The 21,350-nt window shown below is 40.5% G+C and overlaps 1 protein-coding gene across 1 annotated transcript in view; it reads left to right on the top strand.

The window, feature by feature from the left end:
- The window catches only part of WNT7A (Wnt family member 7A), a 43,133-nt gene extending 24,048 nt beyond the window's left edge, over window positions 1-19,085 (top strand). Inside the window, exon 4 of the mRNA XM_064518870.1 lies at window positions 11,745-19,085. Within this exon, the coding sequence (XP_064374940.1) occupies window positions 11,745-12,224 (480 nt within the window). The 3' untranslated portion in view covers window positions 12,225-19,085. The remainder of the gene's footprint in view (window positions 1-11,744) is intronic.
- The last annotated feature ends 2,265 nt before the right edge of the window (window positions 19,086-21,350 follow it).

The following is a 21,350-nucleotide window of genomic DNA, read 5'->3' as shown; positions in this document are numbered from 1 at the left end:
CAATTATAAGTACAACCACGTAAGCTGTAAGAACAGCTATTTCCATCCTGAAGAGCAAGCTGACAAAGAATTATATGCATCAGTATGGTGCACCCTAAATGAGAACTTCTGCTAATATGTGATCTCTCATCTTTAAGATGAGAGCTACACCTATTTACACAAAGTACCTGTTAGAATCAAAAGACGAAAATCTAATAAACCACGTAAGGAACACAGAAGTCCAAAGAGGTTTGCTTAGACTGCATTCGGCATCATGCTCAGAATTAGGAAATTCCACATTCTTCTGTATAGGAGAAAATTTTAATTGACAACAGGCCAGAAGATCCCTGTTAAAATTCTTGGCCTAGATACGAGCATGCTAATCTTGGCAGCTATTAGGTTACAGAGATAGGCTCTGCTGGTAGGATCTTATCTCTGATAAGTAGAAGCTATATGAAAACATGGAAGCATGGATCTATTGTCTCAACTGCAACTGGAGGTGGAAAAGTCTTATGTATAAAACTTTATTTGAAGATCATCCTTGTGGAAGAACTATTCCCACAAGAATAACACAGTCAACAAACCAAAATCATGTTATTTTATAATACTTTGAATATTTTGAATTGTAAACACAAAGTGTGTGGAAAGATGTTCACAAAGAACAATAAGTTAATTTTATCTAGTTTCTGCCTTATGATAATTAAGATAATTGCATACTATTTAGTTGGAGGAATCACGTGAAGTTGCTCTTAAAACAACAAGCGCAGCTATCACTTCCGTGAGAAGCTGTCACTTAAAGTGTGGGCATGGTTGTTTTCCATCCAGGGTGCAGCCACCTTTGGTGATGGCCTTGAAGCTCATGTTACCTCTGCAGAGTAGTGTGACTAAAGGGGAGGGAAGTGAGTTTAAGATGCCTCGGGTGCTCTTTCCTACTGAATAGATGGTAGGTCGGCAGAGCAGGCAAGGGATACACCTCTAATAGTAATTTATGGAGTTGAGAAATGTACGTTAAATGTTAGGATTGAAGCTTAAAGATGTCTCTCTGTGAATCAAACACGAAATTACCTGGTGCTTCTTTCTCAATCAAAGGAGTTCATGAAGAAGTTAAGCTAGGAAGTACTGGTTTTTAATAAAGGCAGTACTGAGAAATTAGTGTAGAGGCACTTTGAAATCACTTGGAATGCTTGATGGAAAGGAAAAAAGCCCATCCACTGTCTACAAAAAATGCTAGCTTGGAGAACTAAAATTTATGTCTGCTTTTAAGCATGAGAAATATGCTTTGCATAGTATTATTTGTTGAGTACCTAAGGGTTAACTATCATAATGTGGTATGTAGCTAAATGAACCCATAGTTAACTGTGTATGGCTATTGGTTAAAAAAGTTTGGAACCAATATGAAGTGATATTATTTTGCAACTAACATTCTTGCCAGTGCCTGGCTTTATTAGTTTAGCACAAGAGGTGTTTTCTGATGAGTTGTCTGGAACGAGTAAGACCGTTCTTTTGGTTTCTATCATTCTTTGGAAACTTTTTTCTCGACAGCTTAAGCATTTGTCAAAATGCTCTACCTGGTTGCTCCCAGTTCTTTACTATACAGTGCCAGAACCACCTCGTTTGAGCGCCTGACTGCTAGTGGAGAGGGTTACACGGAAGATGAAATTTTGTGGGAATGAGTCAATTCTGTACCAATCCCCGCTCTGCGTACATGAGCTGTGACGAGGACGGATTCCAGTTGTGTCATTTCCTGTTTTCCCTACCTTTCCACCACAGCCGCGCAGGGTGACTCAGACACCATGACCGGTGTCTGAGCCAAAACTGTCAGCCCCAAACTGTGGGCAGCAGCGACGTCGCTGCCCGGCAGAGCGAGGCTGCAACAGAGCCTGGACGCCCCCAAACTTAACTCCTTCTGTTCTCAAACTCAGGAGCGTACATAAGTTTCGCTTCATCTGAACGGGGAGTACCTCCCATTACTTCAGACACAGCGTATGAACTATGTGAAACTAAAATAGGAACTATGGGCACAATTTCTTTCTTTACGAAGAAAAAAGCTCCCCACCCTCCAGTTTAATGGCAGCCTGATGCACTGCCATTTAGAAGCACAGAGTTTGTATGGACTGCACAGACCAAAGATCGAACACAGTGGACATGGGGTGTTAGAAGGATTATATTAACTTTGAAGAGGCCCAGGCCTGCAGACATCTCTCCGCCAAGATTTCATTGACTCCGCTAATCTCTGATCTGTATATTGACTGTAGGACTGAGCTCCTAGACTGAAGTAGGGATTAGGGAAGATGGCATTTTTAACAGAGGACAGTCATCATCTGTCTAATTCATGGTAAAATCCTACACAGGTCACTATTTTAGAGAGGCCTGTTTCAGAAGTGTCAGTATTTTGGAGTGATTTTTCTTTTATGAACAGAAGGAAGGTAGATAGGACTTAAGAAGAAATGTTATGTTGATAGTATGTCCAAACTCAGAAAAATTGCTGTCTCCTTTTCTTTGCAAATTGTGTTAATGTCAGTGAACATCATGTTGTTCCTTCATTTTCAAGAATCCTTTATCACTGTCTTTTTATTCACTTCTGGCATCAACATGCTATCCAGTATCTTTTTGGAGAGGAAGATATGTACTGTAGGGAACTTCCATAGTGATAGGAAGGTAAAGTAGATAATAAAACCAGCAACTCTATCTATAATTTTGTAACACAACCCCCCCTTTCCATTCAATTTTAGCTTCACTGTACAAAGCACCCAGGTAGTCTAGGACAACAAGACTGTTCAGGAATTCACAAGCTATAATCCATCATTTCCACAGTGTCAGTTTTGCTTGGATAGCAGCAAATAATGATCCTAGGTAAATTTTTCCCTAATTTCACAATCCTTTTTCCGTCTGGGGATAGGAAATCATACTTTTGCTTATGCAAATATAGGATATAAAATGACGTACTGAATGCGTGTAAGACAATTCATCTATCTTCCAATAACTGTGGGTGAAAGCACATTAAAGGAAACTGGGATTTTTTCTAGAAACTAATTTTTTTTCCAAGCTCCTTTTTATGACTGATCTTTGCACTTCCCACATGATGACACTTATTTGGCATTGCATTGATCCAGTCTAATCTATGCGATAACGGGTCTCCCCAGAGTTATTTTTTAAAAACAAGTAGTTTATCAAACACATGGACAGTTATGTTTTCAAACTAATTCCATTTTTTGTTGAAATATTTGCCTGCTTTTAAATAGAAAAATCTACAGAAACAAAATGCAAGTTAGATCAGTCTTGCAGATAGATGTACCGAGAAGTCAGAGCAGCAGTAACTAAAAAACTACCAAACCAACTTTAAAGTACAGAGCTTTTGGATTCACAACTTACTTAAAAAAAGTTCCATGCCAGCAACCCCAGCCCCACAACTTATTTGCCAATAGTACAATAAGATCATATTATTTACAGTCTATTTCCTGACATAAGAATTTATATAACCATTAATTTAGTAGCACGTAGTTGGGAAAAACTTTTATAACAGGACTTTTCACTAACAGAAGGAAAGGTAGAGAAAAAGATTTTGTATTAGATTGTACACAGAAAACTTTGTCACCAACCATTTCCCTGAAGAGCGTGTGAAATTCAACCTGAAGCTCACAGTTCCAGCTCATGAATTAATGGTTTCATTTTACATTTTGATGACCAGAGAGAGAGATGAGGGTGCAGGTACTTTTTCTCTGGGGAAAACTGGAATGTGTTCAGGAGAGACATAAAAAGGCAAGGAATCCCACGGACTGGTTTGTAGCTGTGTTATCAGATATGATGGAAGGGGAGGGGGTGAGGGAGAAGAGAATACCTGGCATGAGACCTGTGCTGAGCAGGGCCTGCCCGACGTGGCAGGGTGGATTTATGTGCATCATTCCGCTCAAATTCCATATCGGATTTTGCCGAGCTATTAACATGGGGAGTTGCCACATCGTGCCCAATATCTCTGCAAGCAGTATCTTGATGAAGATAAATAAAACCTTAAGAACCTTATTTGACTTTCGGGGGCCATGATTAGATTTGCAGAGAAAAATATTGAGTAATGAGCAAGCTCGATACAGACTCTGAGACACATACACGGAATCCGCGTTCACAGCTACTTTTGCAAAGCTGACGGGGTTTTGGCAGAAGCTAATCCTATAAGCAGCTGCAACGGGCTGTAAGGTTTTCTCCTGGGAAGAACCCCTCAGTGACAGAAAGCTAAGGTATTATGACACTTTGTTTTATTATGCATAGTGATTCCTACAGTTTGAAGAAGGCGAGGGCCATGCCTTGTGGTTTAATATGAAAAGAGCGTTATTAAATAGCGTGAGAATCTGTCTTGTTTAATCTCTTTTTTTACAACAATGATGTCCTTTCTATCCCATGTCCAAATATTCTTCAAAAATAACAATTATGAAAGTATTCTGTAATGTTTACTTTCTACTGCTGTTTGTTTCTTGGTCCGAGAAGGGGTGAAAAACTGATTTAGTAACATGATAAGTCATTATGAAGGTTAAGAGAACTATAAGAAAAATATGCAGGAGAAAATACTCTTTCTGCATTCCTCTCAGCTTGTACTGATATTGCTCTCAGACCTCTCTGTTCATTCTCTATTCTGCCCAGTGCTAGTTGTTGAATGAAAGGTACTAGGACTTTTGTCCTCTAATTCAAATGATGTAACTTAACCGTGGAAAAAGAAGAACATCTTATTCAGTGTGCCTTTGCTACAACAATATAGAAGTAGTGTGACTGAAGAAAGCTACACCAGTAATTTTTTCTTTACTCATTTTATATATTGTGGAAATAGAAGCAGCGTTTGGAGAAAAACTGCTGCATATGGTTGACTTCTTTATAATACCCAAGTAAAGGGCAACTAATATGCCAGGAAAAAAAGGTGTAAAAATAAGTTGGAAACTCTATAAAATATATGTAAGAAATGTAAGGAACCTGCTGCTGTGAGGCAGCAGAGATAGTAATAGTACACAAAAGAGGAAACTTACGAGAGAGAAAAACGTGTGAACCCATTTTTAAGGGTAACATGAGTTAGAATCTGGAAGAAATGTTCCTGCTCTTTAAAACAGGATATTCATCATTGAAGGTAGATGCATGACTGGGTACATATCTTATGGCTAGTGTTCTCATGGCAAGAGATGTTTCTGGCTTTTGTCACATTCCCCTGACTGTGCTCAGAACTACTCCTCAGACCGGCATCTCATGTGGTTTCCTTCAGGAATCTTCTATTCTTTGGAAGATGCAATGGTGACAGGATCAATGAGGGTGATGTACTGAGCTGATTTCCCAGCCATTTTTTATTTGAAACAGAAAATTTCCCGTAATATTTGTTTCTTGCTTTCTTGTAATGATGAAAATGGTAGTGGTAGCATTGGAGTGGTGGTAGTCCTAGTGGTATCCTAGTGGTAGTACTTCTGGGAAGCAAGGTTCACACGAACAGTCAGGGCTCACAGTGTTCAGTATAAGGCATTTGTTAGATGCTGACTTCAGATTTTATTCTTTTGCACAGATTTACTAATCAAAAAGATAAGCAAAATCATCATTTGACTGTGCTTAATAAGGTCCTCATGGTATCTTCAAACTGAAATATGAAAGACTGGAGTGAGTCACTGTTAATATGGGACACGATCAGTTCCAAACTCATCTGCAGTTAGTTTGCCATAAGATATCAATGCAAAATATGTTATGTGTCTACAGACCACATATTGCGACAGCTCTATTAAAATACTTAGTGGACATCCACTGATGGAAAACAGTCTTTCCTGCTTAGATATGTCTTTGCTAATGCAACAGCTCTATTAAAATAGTTAGTGGACATCCACTGATGGGAAATAGTCTTTCCTGCTTAGATATACCTTTGCTAACTTCAGGCTTCCATTCTGGTACTTTTCAAATATTCTGTTTCTCATACTTCTTAAGGATTTCATAGGGCATATATTTAATAGCAGCACTTCTTCTTTTATGCTCTCTCACGTTCATTTTTGTTTTCGAATCACAAAACATCAAGTATTACCTTTACTCTGGTATTAAGGAAATCCTACAAGGAAGTTCCTAAGTGATAGCACCATTTTGAGATTACTGTCACACTTGAATAAAACAAGTGGCAGTCATGTGCAAGGCATTTTAATTACACAGAGATAGTCATTTTACTGCTTGTCAAATCAATCTCATGTATATATCCACTGCCCTTTTTGATGTCTCCCTCCAGACCTCACAGGCAGTTGCATTAGCTATTATTTGGTTTCCAAATAGGTTAATTTGTTGAAAGACTAAACATGATTTAGCTTTATTATATTAGCTTAAAACAGTATTTTTACTTGATTAATCCTTTTTGGAAAGAAAAATATATCTATCTCTCATGCTATTCCTCAAGTTTGAGGGGCTTTATCTTACAGTTACGATTGCTTTTGTGAAGGTAACATAAGTCATAAACCACCATCTGCCACAAGCTGAGAGGGGCAGGTCTGCCTCCGCCCAAAGGCCTCCTCAGCACAGCAGAGCCGTAGTGACCACGCTCCAAGCCCCGCCAAGTTCTCCTCTGCAGTGAGAAATTCACACTGGTTTTTGCCAATGTTTGTGTTTTCTTTGACCTATCTAGTAAAGGTACAGCTGCAAGTACTTGTAGGAGACAGGTATTTCCTGACCCAGACGATGTGATGTCAGACAAAACGAGGAAAGATTACGGCTCTGGTGGGACAGGAATCGGTGTCTGTTGCCTCACTGATTACATCTCCCTCGCGTGCCGCTTGGAGCCTGGACGGTTTCTGATGATGCAATACGGGTTCTTGACCTCGGGCCCTGTTAGACTGGTGCCGTGTTAACGCTGAATCATCGGCACTACAGACTGAAGGGGCAGCGTTTAGTTTCTATGGGAAGTCCTGCTGATGGAGGAGAACGCACGGGAGGTGCCATGGGCACCTTAGAGCGTTTCATGCTCTAAGACCTGCAGGGTAACTTTGACGTTGCGTGTTCGGTGTCCTGGTGACCGAGGCAGGGCTGGGCGATACCTGTCTCCGTGTGGCTTGGCGCGTATGGTCAGAGGCTACCATGTCAGAGAAACCCAGCCTGGCAGAAGCATTTGTGGAGGTCAGCCATGCCTAGAAGCAGCAAGCCAAGGGAAGTACGGAGCACTGACCAACTCTGGCAAATGAGCTGACAAAAGCTACCAACCCTTCCGGCCACACCAGCCACGCAACGACGTCTCCGTGTGCCCGAGAGCTACGGCGCCCGTGCTGCACGTCCCACCCCCGAGGGAGGGCAGGCTTCGGACGCGGTCGGTGGGCGGGAGGCGGCAGCGGCTCGCACAGCAATGGCCTCCACTGCAGAATGGCACCCGCCAGCGCCTGCTGCCACCTCCCTGGGAAACCAGCCACGTCAGCTCAGCAGGCCACAGCCAGGGTCCCGCTCGCCCACGTCCCTTGCTGGGCCCAGCCCGCCGGAGGGCCGTTGTGCCCGCGCCAGCTGCAGGCAGCTCCTAAGCTGTTAGCGAGGTTCCCCAGAGCTAAAGCTTGCCACCTTCACATGACGCACCCTGCGCATTTTCTGCAAAACTAAAAGCAAAGAAAAAACATGTTAAGTTCCCTGTGGCAGTGCCCAAAGGTACTATATCTGAAGATAACATCAATAGAGAGAGCGAGTGCAAGTTCTCTTCAGACAAACTATTTCCCAGAGGCTAATGGCAAAGGAGAGAGAGAGAGAGAAACAAGTACTGACAGTTAGCTGTAGGAACTCAAAGAAAAAGTGGACAAAGCTAAAAGAACTCCAGCTCTTTGTTAGCATCTAATCCAGTTCAGAGCATTCACTGGCGCATACAGATTTACTTTCCGTGGCTGACGGAGCTGGATATGGTCATTTGGTAAGGAACAGAGGAGCTAGGATTTCAATTTTGTGCCCTTCAGACTCCTATGTTTACGGAAAAATCGGTCTATAACACATATTAGATTTTAATCTAATGTAAAAGATATGAGCTACTGGCTAAAACCTTCAAAGAAACAAATCCTGATCTCCAAAGGTGAAGATTTTTTTCTGTTTTTAACACAGAAAATGTTATTAAGGGGTAAAATGCTTCTTTTCACTCATAGAAACCAAGGGTGAGGCCAAGGCCTCCTGTCTCTACCCAGAGAATCCCCTATTTTATTTTCTTCTTTCCTTTTTCAACTCCTGTTTTGAATTTATAAAGTCATTGATTTATCAGAAGCTATTGGAGTAATATAACAGTATTAACATACCACCATATGCATATTTTGATGCGAGACAAATAGTCCAAGCACCTGATATCACACTACAATAAAACTATCAAATCGCCATTGCAGACCTTTGCTTTGCAGAAGATAGATGGTTCAGATTACACGTAGCCTATTTTCTAAAGGCTATAGGAATCAATTAATCTCTGGCTGAATTTGCAAAACACCACACTAGAAGACAGCAACAGGGAGGGAGGATATAGAGGCAGAACCAGTGAAAGCATTTGTGAGCAAAAGGTAGAAAAACTGACTATGAAAGACAGAAATGGAAAGAAAAATTCAATTGCAGAGTACAGTGGACCAAATTGGGCAGATGTGTTGGAGTGATTTTAGCTCAATAGATCAGAAATGCTCCCCCAGCTAGAAAAAGAAAAAAAAGAAGAAGGAAAAAAAAAAGAAAAGAAGAAAAGGGAGGGTTAGCCAGTAAGTCTTAGATACAAAAAATTGAGAACAATAAATGTGGCACAGCATTAGAAGACAACACGCTTTCTCACCCCTTCATCTACCCCTTCATCTCTCTGCCACACACCTCCAACTATCTGTGAGCTTCTGAAAAGGACCTGTACTACCTGGGCTCAACAAGTATAGCCCAAACTTATGTTCAGATAAAGCCAGATCTTTTTACCCTAACTGCCTGTGCCCAGCCTTAGCTGAGACCAGAAAACCTGAAAGCTAGTTCTGGTTGGCACCGTGTCCCCAGAACGGAAAGATCAACCCATGACACGAGGCCTCTCCGTCGCTGCTCTAGTCCTTCGGCTTGCTCAGCTCGCTCTTATTCCCTCAGAGATCGCTGACTGTAAATGGGATGCTAATGCAATAAACCAAAAAGCAATTTAGGCTATTTAACTACACTTCAGGAAAAAACCCTACCTGGATAGATGACACTAAACCATGATGCGTTTTGTATTAATGTTTCAAGCCAATTTGGTGGATCCTGATGGAAGGCGAGTTAGAAATATTTTGTTGCAAGTTTGAACATCGTACCAGGATATAAGGGCAGCCACTTGAACAAGAGCAATGATTGAATTAGATCTAAGAAATGTTTTCCTGGCTAGTTTCACATTAAAAAGAGCTTTTAAAAAGGTACAAATGAGGCTAAAAGAATTTATGCTATTTTTCCGGTTTCTGCGCTATAACTCCTTTTCCATCTCCTCATCTATCTTCTAAGTGTACTACCTTATGAATGAGTGAGCAATAAAAGAAGTATGCAGTGGCTGAGAGAGAAACTTGAGATAACAAGATAATGCAAAACGTAAGCCAAAGTTTGAGCAGATGTAAATCTGAATATAAAACTTTCTCACATCTGAGTTTTAGGGCAATTATTAGGCGGACAGTTTGCACCAAAATTTCATTACTAATGTAAAAGCAGGAAAACAGGAATACAAATTGTGACCTAATGTACCCTAAGGATATCTATCAAAATCTTGGACCTGTACTTTCTATGCATTTAAAACCACTCTTCAGACCAGATGTACTGACAGTTCATGAACTAAAATACAAATCAAGATACCTTTGAAATCCAGTTCTTCATTGAAAGGGAGCAGAGGAAGAACAACGAGTGAAAGCAAATACAAACTCTCCTAAGGTTAGGCAATAGCAACTTCCATGCCCAGCTGACATGGGAACAGCCTCAGATCTAATAGGTGAGGGACTGTGCAGTCTCATACTGCTTATTCATACAGATGTCACCTGTTCCAAGTTATTTATTTTAAGCCTTTTGAGGACTGAATGCAGTTACATTTTGTCAGTGTCAGTGCGCTACTTGCTGGCTGGACAACTTAACATGTGCTCTGACCCCTCCCCGCCCCCAATTTATGCTGAGATTTTAGACTTGAAATCCCAGAAAACATGTCTCTAGCGTTCAAGCTGGACTTGGCTCCTCCAAAGCAGACTGCCAGTTCCAGCAGCAGCCAGCCCATACGCCTCTGGAAGGGCATGTGCTTGCATGGTAAGTTTTCCAAAAGCCCAAAACTGAAGGGGGGGATCTACAGTAGATACACTGCATAGCAAAGGGTTACTTACCGTTTCCATATCAGTGACCTCCCTCCATGCCTGCCAGGCTACCTGGGTTCAGTGCTGCATGGATCAGCTGGGGCTTCTCGGGGCAAAAATTTGTGTGGCCACTCCTTGAACCCAGGTAATCCCTCTGGCTGGACTTCCCACTACTGGTATCTGCCAGGTTAAGCAGAATTTAATCAGCAAAATTATTCTGTTCTCTTTCAAGCCAATACCAGGGTGAAATTAAGTGCTGGAAATAGATTTTTTTTTTCTAGCATCAACCCAGTGTTGCTGCTAAGCGAGGTCAGCTATAGGGCTCAGGATAGACAGCAGGAACTAAGCTGGTCTCCAGTTTTACTTGTCAAGGACTGGGTTGGTAAATAAGCAGCAGAGGAGAGATGATACAAGGTTTCAAGGGATGTAGAGGTTGAAAGGAATATGAAGCTTGCTACCTTCAAAAGAAAAGCAGTGACAACTCAGGCACAAACATGACAGACCCTGACAAAGAAGCGAACGAGAGGGAACGACAGGGTAGAGCAAGCAATAATGTTGGTGTGTTTGAGAAGCTTTTACAATATTAATGAGGTGGCAGAAAGTTTTTTAACAAGAATTGGTGTCAAAACATGAAAGTAATTCCTCCTCTGCACTCTTATCCTTTATGCTCCAAGATAAAGCCAGTTTGCTTACAAAGTAGCCTGGGCATTTTGTATACTCTTTTATCCATGTGAGAGGAGGCAAAACAGCCTAGACCCTTCAGAAAGTGCAAAGAACATAATACACGGTGTAGTGAAATAATACTCAGGTTTCCAAATTGGAGCATTAACTTGCAACATTTTGGAACAGGTGACATCTGTATGAATAAGCAGTCATCTGCTCTACATTGCTGGTTAATGAGAGACCAACATGAGGATGAGAATTCATAGGGTTTATCTGCTTGTTTACACCTTGCACCAACTTACATCATTTTCAGGTCCAAGAACTGGAATGAAGTTTATTTTTCAATCTCAGTTTACAAAAATGAAGTTCTAGTACATATTATTGCACTTTCAAAGCATTCTGCATACGATATTTCGTGCAGGTGCCATAGCAAAGATGTGATTTGCTGCCCGTTCCTACTTTCACTGCCATATGCCAAAAACTGCAAAACAGACAAATATGAAGCACTATACAATCCTATAGCAAAGCAATGTGGAGCCAAGTTGTGGTTAATAAGGATCCCGTTTTACTTGTGGTCAATAGGCTGTGAAATTGGGCAAAGTTATCTCCCCTGCTTAACTCAGAGTGCAAATGGGGACTCAGCCTCACAGCAGAACTCAGCTGGCACTGGCACAACAGTGGAGCGAGCAAGCAAAATGCACAGTTTTGGTGTGAACCTGACCTGCATGTGGTAGCAGCTCACGCAGGAGAACAGTCTAGCCTGTGACTGTCATTCAGCATGCATCAAATAACCCTGCCTGTCTTGAATATAATTGGTTTGTATTAATGCATCATTCTTTGTTCTAGATTCTGGAGGAAAACATGAAGTTAGAGTGCAAGTGCCACGGGGTCTCGGGATCCTGTACCACTAAAACATGCTGGACAACTCTTCCCAAATTCCGGGAGCTGGGCTACATCCTTAAGGACAAATACAACGAAGCAGTTCAAGTTGAACCGGTGAGGGCAAGTCGTAACAAGCGTCCGACCTTCCTTAAAATAAAGAAGCCGCTTTCCTATCGCAAACCCATGGATACAGATTTAGTGTACATCGAGAAGTCTCCCAATTACTGTGAAGAAGACCCTGTCACTGGCAGCGTGGGGACGCAAGGACGGATGTGCAACAAGACGGCCCAGCAGTCCAACGGCTGCGACCTGATGTGCTGTGGTCGCGGTTACAACACACACCAGTACTCAAGAGTGTGGCAGTGCAACTGCAAGTTTCATTGGTGCTGCTATGTGAAGTGCAACACGTGCAGTGAAAGAACAGAGGTGTACACCTGTAAATGAGCACGGGCTGGGCAGCCTGACCCTGTATCCCCAGCCACAAATACATTTGCACATGCGCTCAACGTACCTACGCAAGACTGTAGCAAAGACCTCCTCTCCCAGAAGAAATGCTGATGAATGGATCCCTGTCTTTCCCTCTCATGTTTCACTGCTTGTATGGATACACATTTCAGACTCTTATGAAAGTCGGCCAAGAAACAAAAACAACCCCCCCCCCCCCGCCAAACCACCTGACGTATAGAAGAAAAAAGATCATCTCAGCTAATCTGCACCTCTAAAGCATGGAGCGTTGACTGCCTCATGAAGAGACACCAGGCAGAGGAAAAACTCTGAGCTTGGCAACTGACTCTCTTGGTTTCAAAATAGTTGGTCAAAAACTTCAGTGTATGAGGATCAGGGACAGGGGAGAGTCCTCAGAACGGGGCTGTGCGCAGGACGGGACGGACAGTGCCCCACTGTGAATTGCCGCTGTCAGTGTGTGGATGATACGGATTTAGGCTTCTACACTTGCGAAAAGCTTCTGCCGGTCTTGCCCATCTTTCGACGTCTTACCATTTGCTACAGCAAGTAGAACTGTGGAAGTTTTCTGTAGACACTGCTTTATCTGCTGTTGTGTGTGTGTGCGTGTGTGTGCGCGTGTGTGTGCTGCAGATTTTAGCACAGGGATTTGGGACATTTGGGCATAATAATAGCAATATTTAACAATTTATTCAGATAAAACTAATATTAATTTATTTAATTAAAAAGAACTCTACCACCATTTTTGGACCTATTCTGCAATTAAAGTAGATAGCTTGCTTTCTTTGTGGAATAATTTTGTAGAAACAGCAAGGAAAAACTGGAGTTGTATATATTATTCTTTACTGGGATATTTCTACTAGTTGGACTTGCAGGATATGTTCTACAGTACTAGATGTTTAAGTACAAAAGCTGGCATCTTTATATATATGTACATACACAAACACTTTTTTTTTTCCCTCTGTTTGCTGCTAGTTGTCTGGAACAAAAATCAAATGGTAGGGGTTTTAAATCTTTACCAGATTTTTTTTTCATCAATTAAAGAAAGAAGCATTAAGAAAATCCTGTTTGGAATATGTCTAGAAATAAGGAACTCCAGACAAACTTCCATCTTTTGGAAAAACCACCATAGGATAAGAGAGTATATTTTGTAAGAGACTATTTTTATATAAATATTTTATTTATACTACGTCTGCTTGTTCAACCTGTACTTTTTCTCAAAACAGACATGCAATTTGTAATTCTTAGGCTATTTAACAGAGAAAGGCTAATTAGTTTGTGGACACAACAGCAGCAAGCTGGAGACATTCGGCTGCAACTGGTGGATGTGTCAGAAAGCAGAGTGAACTTTCTCTCCGGATGTGTGTACAAACTGGCTCTTTTCCTGCCGTTCAATTTGCAGAATATGCAAAACAAGAACAGGGTATGTAGCATCAATTTTGTCACATGGCTTGATTTCATGATTGGTATTAACTGGATGCTCATTTATCCCATTCAGGAAAAAATATCCGAATTAGCTTCCCACATGCGTCAGTCATTAAACTGTGGCGTTATGACTAGCAAATGTGCTGTGTGTGCTGTCAGTTAAACCTCTATATTGTGTTACTGTCAAATTTGATTTTAATCAGTGGAAGACTGTAGACTATGACTGTAAAAACTAGCATGACACACATCGTCTGATTCTCATAGATAGGATACAAAGCTCACTTTTTGTCCAACTCTTTTTGGCATTTACATTATTCTTTTCCCCCAAAAGGACGGAGCTAAAAAATCCAGAAAAAAACATCCAGGCAAATATAAAGACTGCTCACTTATTTTTGAGAGCCCCGTGAAACCATCTTGTGCTCCATTTTTGGTATTTCCTTTTTCATCACTTCTAATTTCTTCAGATATTTGTGGGGTAAATATATTCCTGCTTTTAGGATCATTCTGTTGCTCCTGCTTGATTTGTTCGTGACTGATAAAAAGTAACCTGATATTAATAGCATTTTCCATTGGGTAAAAACATGGCCCAGAACTGCTGGTGGCATTGCCTGTTCTTCTATCTGGGACAGGCAAGATTCCTCCCTAGTTCCAAGATACAGGATCTCATGACTTTAATAAGGTGAAGAGTGTTATCAGTAAAGGAAGCAAACCACTCTCCAGCACGCAGTGCATTTCACTGACTGCTGTCGATAACAGCAAGTATTACAAAGAATAGAGATTACAGATGTGTGCTGAGTCCATTGATCTTTCTGAGGCAAAACTCCCACCTAAGACTACGAAAACTGTGGCCTACGCTGAGAAAGTAAACAGAAGTACCATTAAAAATGTTTCAAAAATTTAGTATAATAACCTAAACTTTTAGAATTTGCCTGAATGTGGCATGACATTTTTCTAAACTCTCTTCTCGTTTATATATGTTATTTACATGAAAACACAAATCCATGCAGTACCTGCTCCTCTCAATGTACAATTAGGATAAATTATAAAGTTTCTTTGCAGACCTACAACTTAAAAAAATACAGTTTTTCTACAATTCAAACAGCAACATGAGGATCAAAGTAAAATATGATTAACATAATTTACTTTCAAACTTACGACTCATCAACATAAAGCAATATAAAAGCTTCTTTTTTGTAATGGAGTTTATGCTTTTAGGTTGTCTAAATTCCGTGTATCAGGAACTGATAAGACATAAAATGCAATTAAGTACATACAGTATGGCTGTTAATAACAATATTACAGTATGGTTTAGTAAAATAGATCAGATATTTAATATTGGAATTTCCTCCCCCCTAGTTTGTATTGGGTTTTTACTAAGAGGATATTGCATCACAGTCAACAGTGTGTTTTCTTCCCTGATTAGAGTATTTTACAAATTGTTATTTTTGCAGTATGTTTTTACGATAGGAAAGTAATCTGTAAAGCTCCTGCTCCCTATATATTTCAATATACAGCGATGCACAATGTACAGCTATCAGATTAATTCTTAAAGAACAAATATCTTTAAATAGTTTTACTCACAATAATAAAGAACTGGACACACAATGAAATGAATCTGATATACCTTTTCCCTATTGCTTACAATATTGCCGGTGATCTGTGCACTAACTAGAGAAAATTTCAGTTTGTCTAATAAAATGAAGTATCATTCTGGGAACTTCACAAGGTGCTTTATGAATTCAGGAGCAAGGAAAGCCACATGCTGCATTCAGCTAGAAAGTATTTGGAAATTTGGCTATGTGCTCTTAGATAAGAGGAATCTGGCCCATCAGAATCTGGAGCTAATTGGCCATTCTCTAAATGTGCTTCAATGGCACGAGGAATAAACAGGAGGAGGAGGAAGATTTACGGTTTTGTAGATACCCCTCCCCACACCACAGTTTGTCCGCAGGGATAGAGGAGTTCTGTTGTCGCGCGGTGAAGAAGCGCGCAATGGAGTGAAACGCGCACAACTGCAGAACAGTGCAGCTCTCGAAAGAAAATACATCTTCTCGTCTCTGCTAAACAAGGGGAGGGCCGGATTGCTGTCCCCATAACTGAGGCTTCTAAAGAAAACACACATTCGAGAGGCAGGATGAGTAAGAGGAGTAGGAAGAGTAAGACAACGAACATGGTCGCAAGTTGGGAAGCTATTTTGTATGAAATCTCACTTCCCATTTGATCCTGGAAGCCTGATTCACGGAAAGGAAGCAGTTCTGCACTGGGATTCCTAAGCAAGTTTTAAGAATTTTACCTCTCAGCCTCTTTTAAAGGACAACTAACTTGATTACAGTTAGCTTGAATACTTGAAGTACCTACATAAAACACAAGTCAAACAATGATTAAGTTTTCTTTGCCATGTAGACACAAAGCTAACTGAGATATGTCTTTCAGCAGTGATAATTAGAATGAAAACATCCTTAAAATCTAATCTTAAGTAGCTCATTCAGTAAAGTTATTCTAAAGGTACATAGTTACTGAGAAAAGGAAAATAACAAACATATACCATCTTACACAGACTGCTTAATGAACTATCCTGGGGATTACAAAACCTGTTTTAACTGACCAGGCTTAAAAAGCAATTCTTTGAATACAGAAACATCACAGGCTGCAGTCAGGGTGCACATATTCAGAAGAAGATTCAGCAAAAGTATTTCTGACAATATTTGCACATTTATCATTATAATGGGGAAAGACGCACTGTGGATGTCCAAAATAAGTGTATTGACTAATACAGCCCACCCAAAGTTGTAATCCCAAGAAGACCTGCTGAACAGCAAGCCCTCCAACTGCACTGTTGGTAGCAGGACTAAACTGCTGACGCAGCGATTGACACGTCTGGAGAGGGGAGGCCAAACCCTGACCAATACCCCGCCTGTCAACCAGCGGGTGTGCAGTCTGATTCAGGGCCTTTAACATTCCAGAGTTTTACATAATTGAATGAAGTACTGGACTTTTATCACACAGCAGAACACCAGACTATGAAGCTCATCTAGACTCTAAAACACTCTTCCTTAATTCGAGGTAACTTCGGATAGCTCTCGGTACGGAAAGTGACTTAATTCACTATGCCAATTTATGTTCGTCTGGGCAAAATCATACCAGTAATTCCTCACAGGCAAGCATTTTAATCCCGAACAAAAACTTAGGGAATCCTTCCTCAGGAAACAAATGTTAATAACATATGATTAAGTTAAAATGACGAAAAGATGCACTTGGATCTAAAGGACACCAGGTGTCTAAAGAAGGATACCAGAACTTTGCCGTCCTCTTGCCTTGAACAGTTCAGAGACGATGTTTTAAAACTATAAAGGCTTCTTCTGATGCTTTGTAGTTTTATGAGAGTACTCATTTTTGCATTTTGTTGTTACATATTCACAGATTCATCAATAGCACATACTGAGTGATTTGGAATTGGGAGGTCAAAAACACATCCCAGAGAAATCACACTTGGAAGTACAGCACAGTATATTTACTATCTATGCTCTCCAGTCCATATAATTCCTCGCCTTGATCCTGTATTTTTGTCAGTAGTGACTGTATCATGCTTTTGTTACTTAAGATGCCTGCTTTGTAATAAGGTTTGATTTCTCTGGGAGAAGATGAGGTTATATTGACCTTTGAGAAAATGTTTTTGTGTGCACGAAATACAAACATAAGGTGAAAAGGACGCTATCAAAATTGCACCAGTTACCTGCAATTAGTAGCACACACCCAAATTCTCTTAGCACGGAAAGCATAACCCTAGGTTTTTTTGTTTCTGATACTAGCTTGCATCCCTTCCCCACGCCACAAAATGCACGTTGTATATAACATATCAGATCCACAGCTCATTTTGTGGTTGTTGATGCAGACAGCTCACTAGCACTGTGTCACAAGCCCAATGCTGCCAGCACATAAAGCCTTGTTTCTTATGTACTTATGGACAGGTATTCCTCTTGGGAACTACACATTAGGCAACTTTCTTTTACTGCAGTGCTTCACTTTCCCGTTTTCACCAGTGTACCTGCCTGCACAGTGTACATGCTTGTTATTTTATTATCTCCAAGCACTCAGAGTTTTGGCTTTCTACAGAGTGTTTATAAGGCGCCCAATGCGCTCCTCCCAGCTACTGATGGCTTGTGTATCTTGATTTCCTCTCTGCGTATGAGGATACAAAGCACTACAGGAGGAGGACACTTGGCACCTAAAACATTCACTATGCTGTACCTGTAATTCTGCAGCCCACTACAAGACATCTGGAATTACTTCAGTCATTTAATACACTCTGCCCCTCTAATTTAACATTTCAATATTGTCAAGAAAGCCACACTGATGGTTATTTAACATGAAGTTAAAGACAGTGGACCAGAACAGATGTTCTTTAATTGACTAAACTTGTATAATAAATTGCAGCAAAAAACCATAAAGAGACAGTGCTGAATTTTGTTCTCCATCAGGTAGACTCATCACTTTAAACAGGACTGCAGAGGGATTGTGCAGTAGAGAGTGTCTGATATTACCCGTTAATCACATTTACCCATTGTTCACAGCCTTTTTCTGGACTCTAATTTTTCTTATTCCCTCAATGTTATTTCTGAGCTTGCTTCCATCACATGATGTCAGCAAACTGATTATTTTGACTGTTAAGATTTTACAAATGAGTTTGGCAGATTCCTTCCTGGATCCTTTATGCCATTTTTCCTTCTATCCTGAAATTCCTTTTAGTATTTATGCAGTAAAAGGCAATAAATGCTGTAACATTTTTGGGACTTCAGTGACAAAGCAAATATCTATTTCTGGCCCCACAGAACTTACAGAATAAATTAAATCAAAACCCATTAGAGAGGTGTCTGTATAGTCCCCAGGGTTACATTTTAAACTATCATGTACTACGGCTTGTTCTCAGTGGTGGAGGGTAGAGATTCTCCAAGTGATGGCATCAGTATCTCGCAGAAAAGCAATTCCTATCACGCTTCAGCAGAGTGATGTGCTTTTTAGTGTAGAAAGCAGTTCATCAGACGAGGACTACTCTTACTAAACAGTAAAAAAAGAGACTTAAAGAAACTAATGGCCTAATAGAGATAGGATGCAGCCCAGAAGTGTTTTGGAAAACCAAGAGGAGAACCACATAAGAAGGAAAAACATCGAAAAACTCCATGCGTGGAAGGCAGACTATTGAGTCTGTCAGAGAACAGAGAAAGGACTTGGCTAAATGGGCCCATTTTAGCCCAAGCTAAGGCTCTCTACTTGATACACAGCTCATAGTGCAATCTCATAATATTCCTCAGTGTGTTGTGCTAGGAGGAGGAGAAAAAGCTTGCACATCTTGGAAAACACTTTTGGCCACTAACATCTCCATGTTATCAGCAATAAACCTGTTTTGTGCATTGTTTCTTACACTCAGCTTATTTCCTACCAACTCTGCTGTTACGTGTGAGCCTATGGAAATATGTGATGTGGGCTACATATCTGTCCATATGTAGCTTGATATTGCAATGATTTAAATTTGATCAGACCTATCTTAAACTACAGAGGAAATTAAATACCTGACATCTTGAGCCAGAAGTTAATGGAGAAGGACAGCAAAGATACAGTACAGATAGTAGCAGTAATACAGATACAGTAGACCATAATGCCATCACACAAGTCTGTAAGATACATGTTCTCATTACAGAAATCGTTTCTTTTATCTTTTTAAAATTATCAGCATAATTCTTTTGGACTTTCTATAATGCTGTGGAGTCTAGAGGTACAAATGTTCTGCACTGAGTCCGGTCTTGGTTAGCCACTATTATTCCCATATACAGACAGGAAATCAGGACACACAAAGCACAGGAAGGCTAGCGAGTGGACACAAAGGAAGTCTGTGCAAAAATTAGGAATACAGCCCAGATTTCTCAGCTTTGCCATGCTGTTTTAAGGAACTCAAGCAATGTCTGATTTGCCTCCATTTATAAAATACATATCCAGATTTCAGTGTTTCAGAAATAGGTTCATTGCATGTAGTAGCTTCACTGCATGTAGTATATAGCTGAAGTCAGGAGACTCCTTCCTCTTCTCACCTCATTAAATGCTAAGCACAGAGTAATTAATATAGCCTCCCCATTAAGTACGAGTCCTGCACCAGGGAGAACACAGTAACCTGGTCCTAGTTTTGTCTCCATAAGTCAAATGATTAGCAAAGATGTTAGTCAAGGAAGATAGCAGGGAATAGGCTTGTAGGGCAGAAAATGTGGATAGTAGTCCCACACCGAGAACAAATAACCTCTGGCAAGCTGAAACTCATTGCAAGCTCTGAGGGTCTCTAAAATAGGAACAAGTTGCTGTGATGCTTCATCATTGAGAGCATATTAAAAAGTTAACAAACATCCTAATGGAAGATTTTTAACAGGGCAGTGCTAAACCCATCTCTATACCCAGGCACTGCATGGTGTTCTCTGCCACCAAAAGAGGGGGACGTGAGGTGACTCACTCAGGTCAATGAGTTGTGCCCACTAAGTACAAATTGTGAGACTTGGAATAGAAGCTAAAAAAATGGATTAAAGCCTTTCTGAGAAGTTAGAAAGGCAATTTATCTGCTTCTGTCTCTCCTTTGTACTCAGGTTGGGTACCAGTCAGAATATTTTGATGCTTGCCCATCTTTAATTGCAAACCACATGAACTGAGTTCAGATTAAACAGTAAAGAGAAAAACTTCTCAGGATATATATTGTGTTTATTTAGGCCAAACCAGCTTGGATGGAAGTGCAAAATCAATCAAAGCCTAAAAGGAAGCTGGCAAACTGTCAGTGCCTCAGCACATCTTAGCTGTGCTTCTTCCGTGAGAAAGGCAGCGGTGAGGGGCTGAGAAATTCTTAGCATTTATAACATAACATCGATTTATACAACAACAAGATGAGTTAAGGTGATACATAGACCTTAATGGATGACCACGCACCAAAGCTGTCATTTTGATGACTTGTTTGGGCAGGAGTGGTAGTGGCTGGGTGATAGATTATTCTCTCTTTATCCTGCCACAATGACATCTGCTTTATTCACAGATCAGCCACCAGTTGCTACAACAACGCCAGTGTGCTTTAGAAAATGTTGTTGAGCTGCTGAGAGAATCTTGGCTACCCATTAGCAAAATGTTAACTATGCAAAACCAAATAGCGTTTGGTTTTGTTGTAGAAAAGAAGTCAATGCTCTGCAATAAGTAAGAATGTCAAAAAGAATTTACATTCAAAAAGTAGAGAGGGGGTTTAACCCATGATATCACCATGATTCAAAAATCCCCCTGGAATTCATTAGTGAGACATTAGGCCTGAAGAAAAGAGAAAATAAATAATGAGTTTTAAAAAGAAAGAACAAATACACTTTCCTCTGAGCAGCTTGTTGTCTGCAGCATTTTAACATATCCGTTGCCCCTTCACTTTTCCTGTTCATTGTGTTGGATTTTTACACAGTAATCCTTTGCTAATAGGGTTTTATTTATTTTTATTTATTTCTTTTCTTCCACTTAGCATATTGAGGAGATGCTAGATGCTGTTAAAGCATGCTAGGAAACTGATTTGGCTGCTAAATAAAGTCTCTTGCTTCCACTTCAGCAGAAGGCAAGAGAACCTTACACTCCAACGTATTCCTTAGAAAGTCAATCACAGGCAAGTATTCGCAGACATCTGTA

This window comes from Dromaius novaehollandiae, chromosome 12, assembly GCF_036370855.1.
Source record: "Dromaius novaehollandiae isolate bDroNov1 chromosome 12, bDroNov1.hap1, whole genome shotgun sequence".
Classification (NCBI taxonomy): domain Eukaryota; kingdom Metazoa; phylum Chordata; class Aves; order Casuariiformes; family Dromaiidae; genus Dromaius; species Dromaius novaehollandiae.
This window is presented reverse-complemented; position numbering and strand designations above follow the sequence as displayed.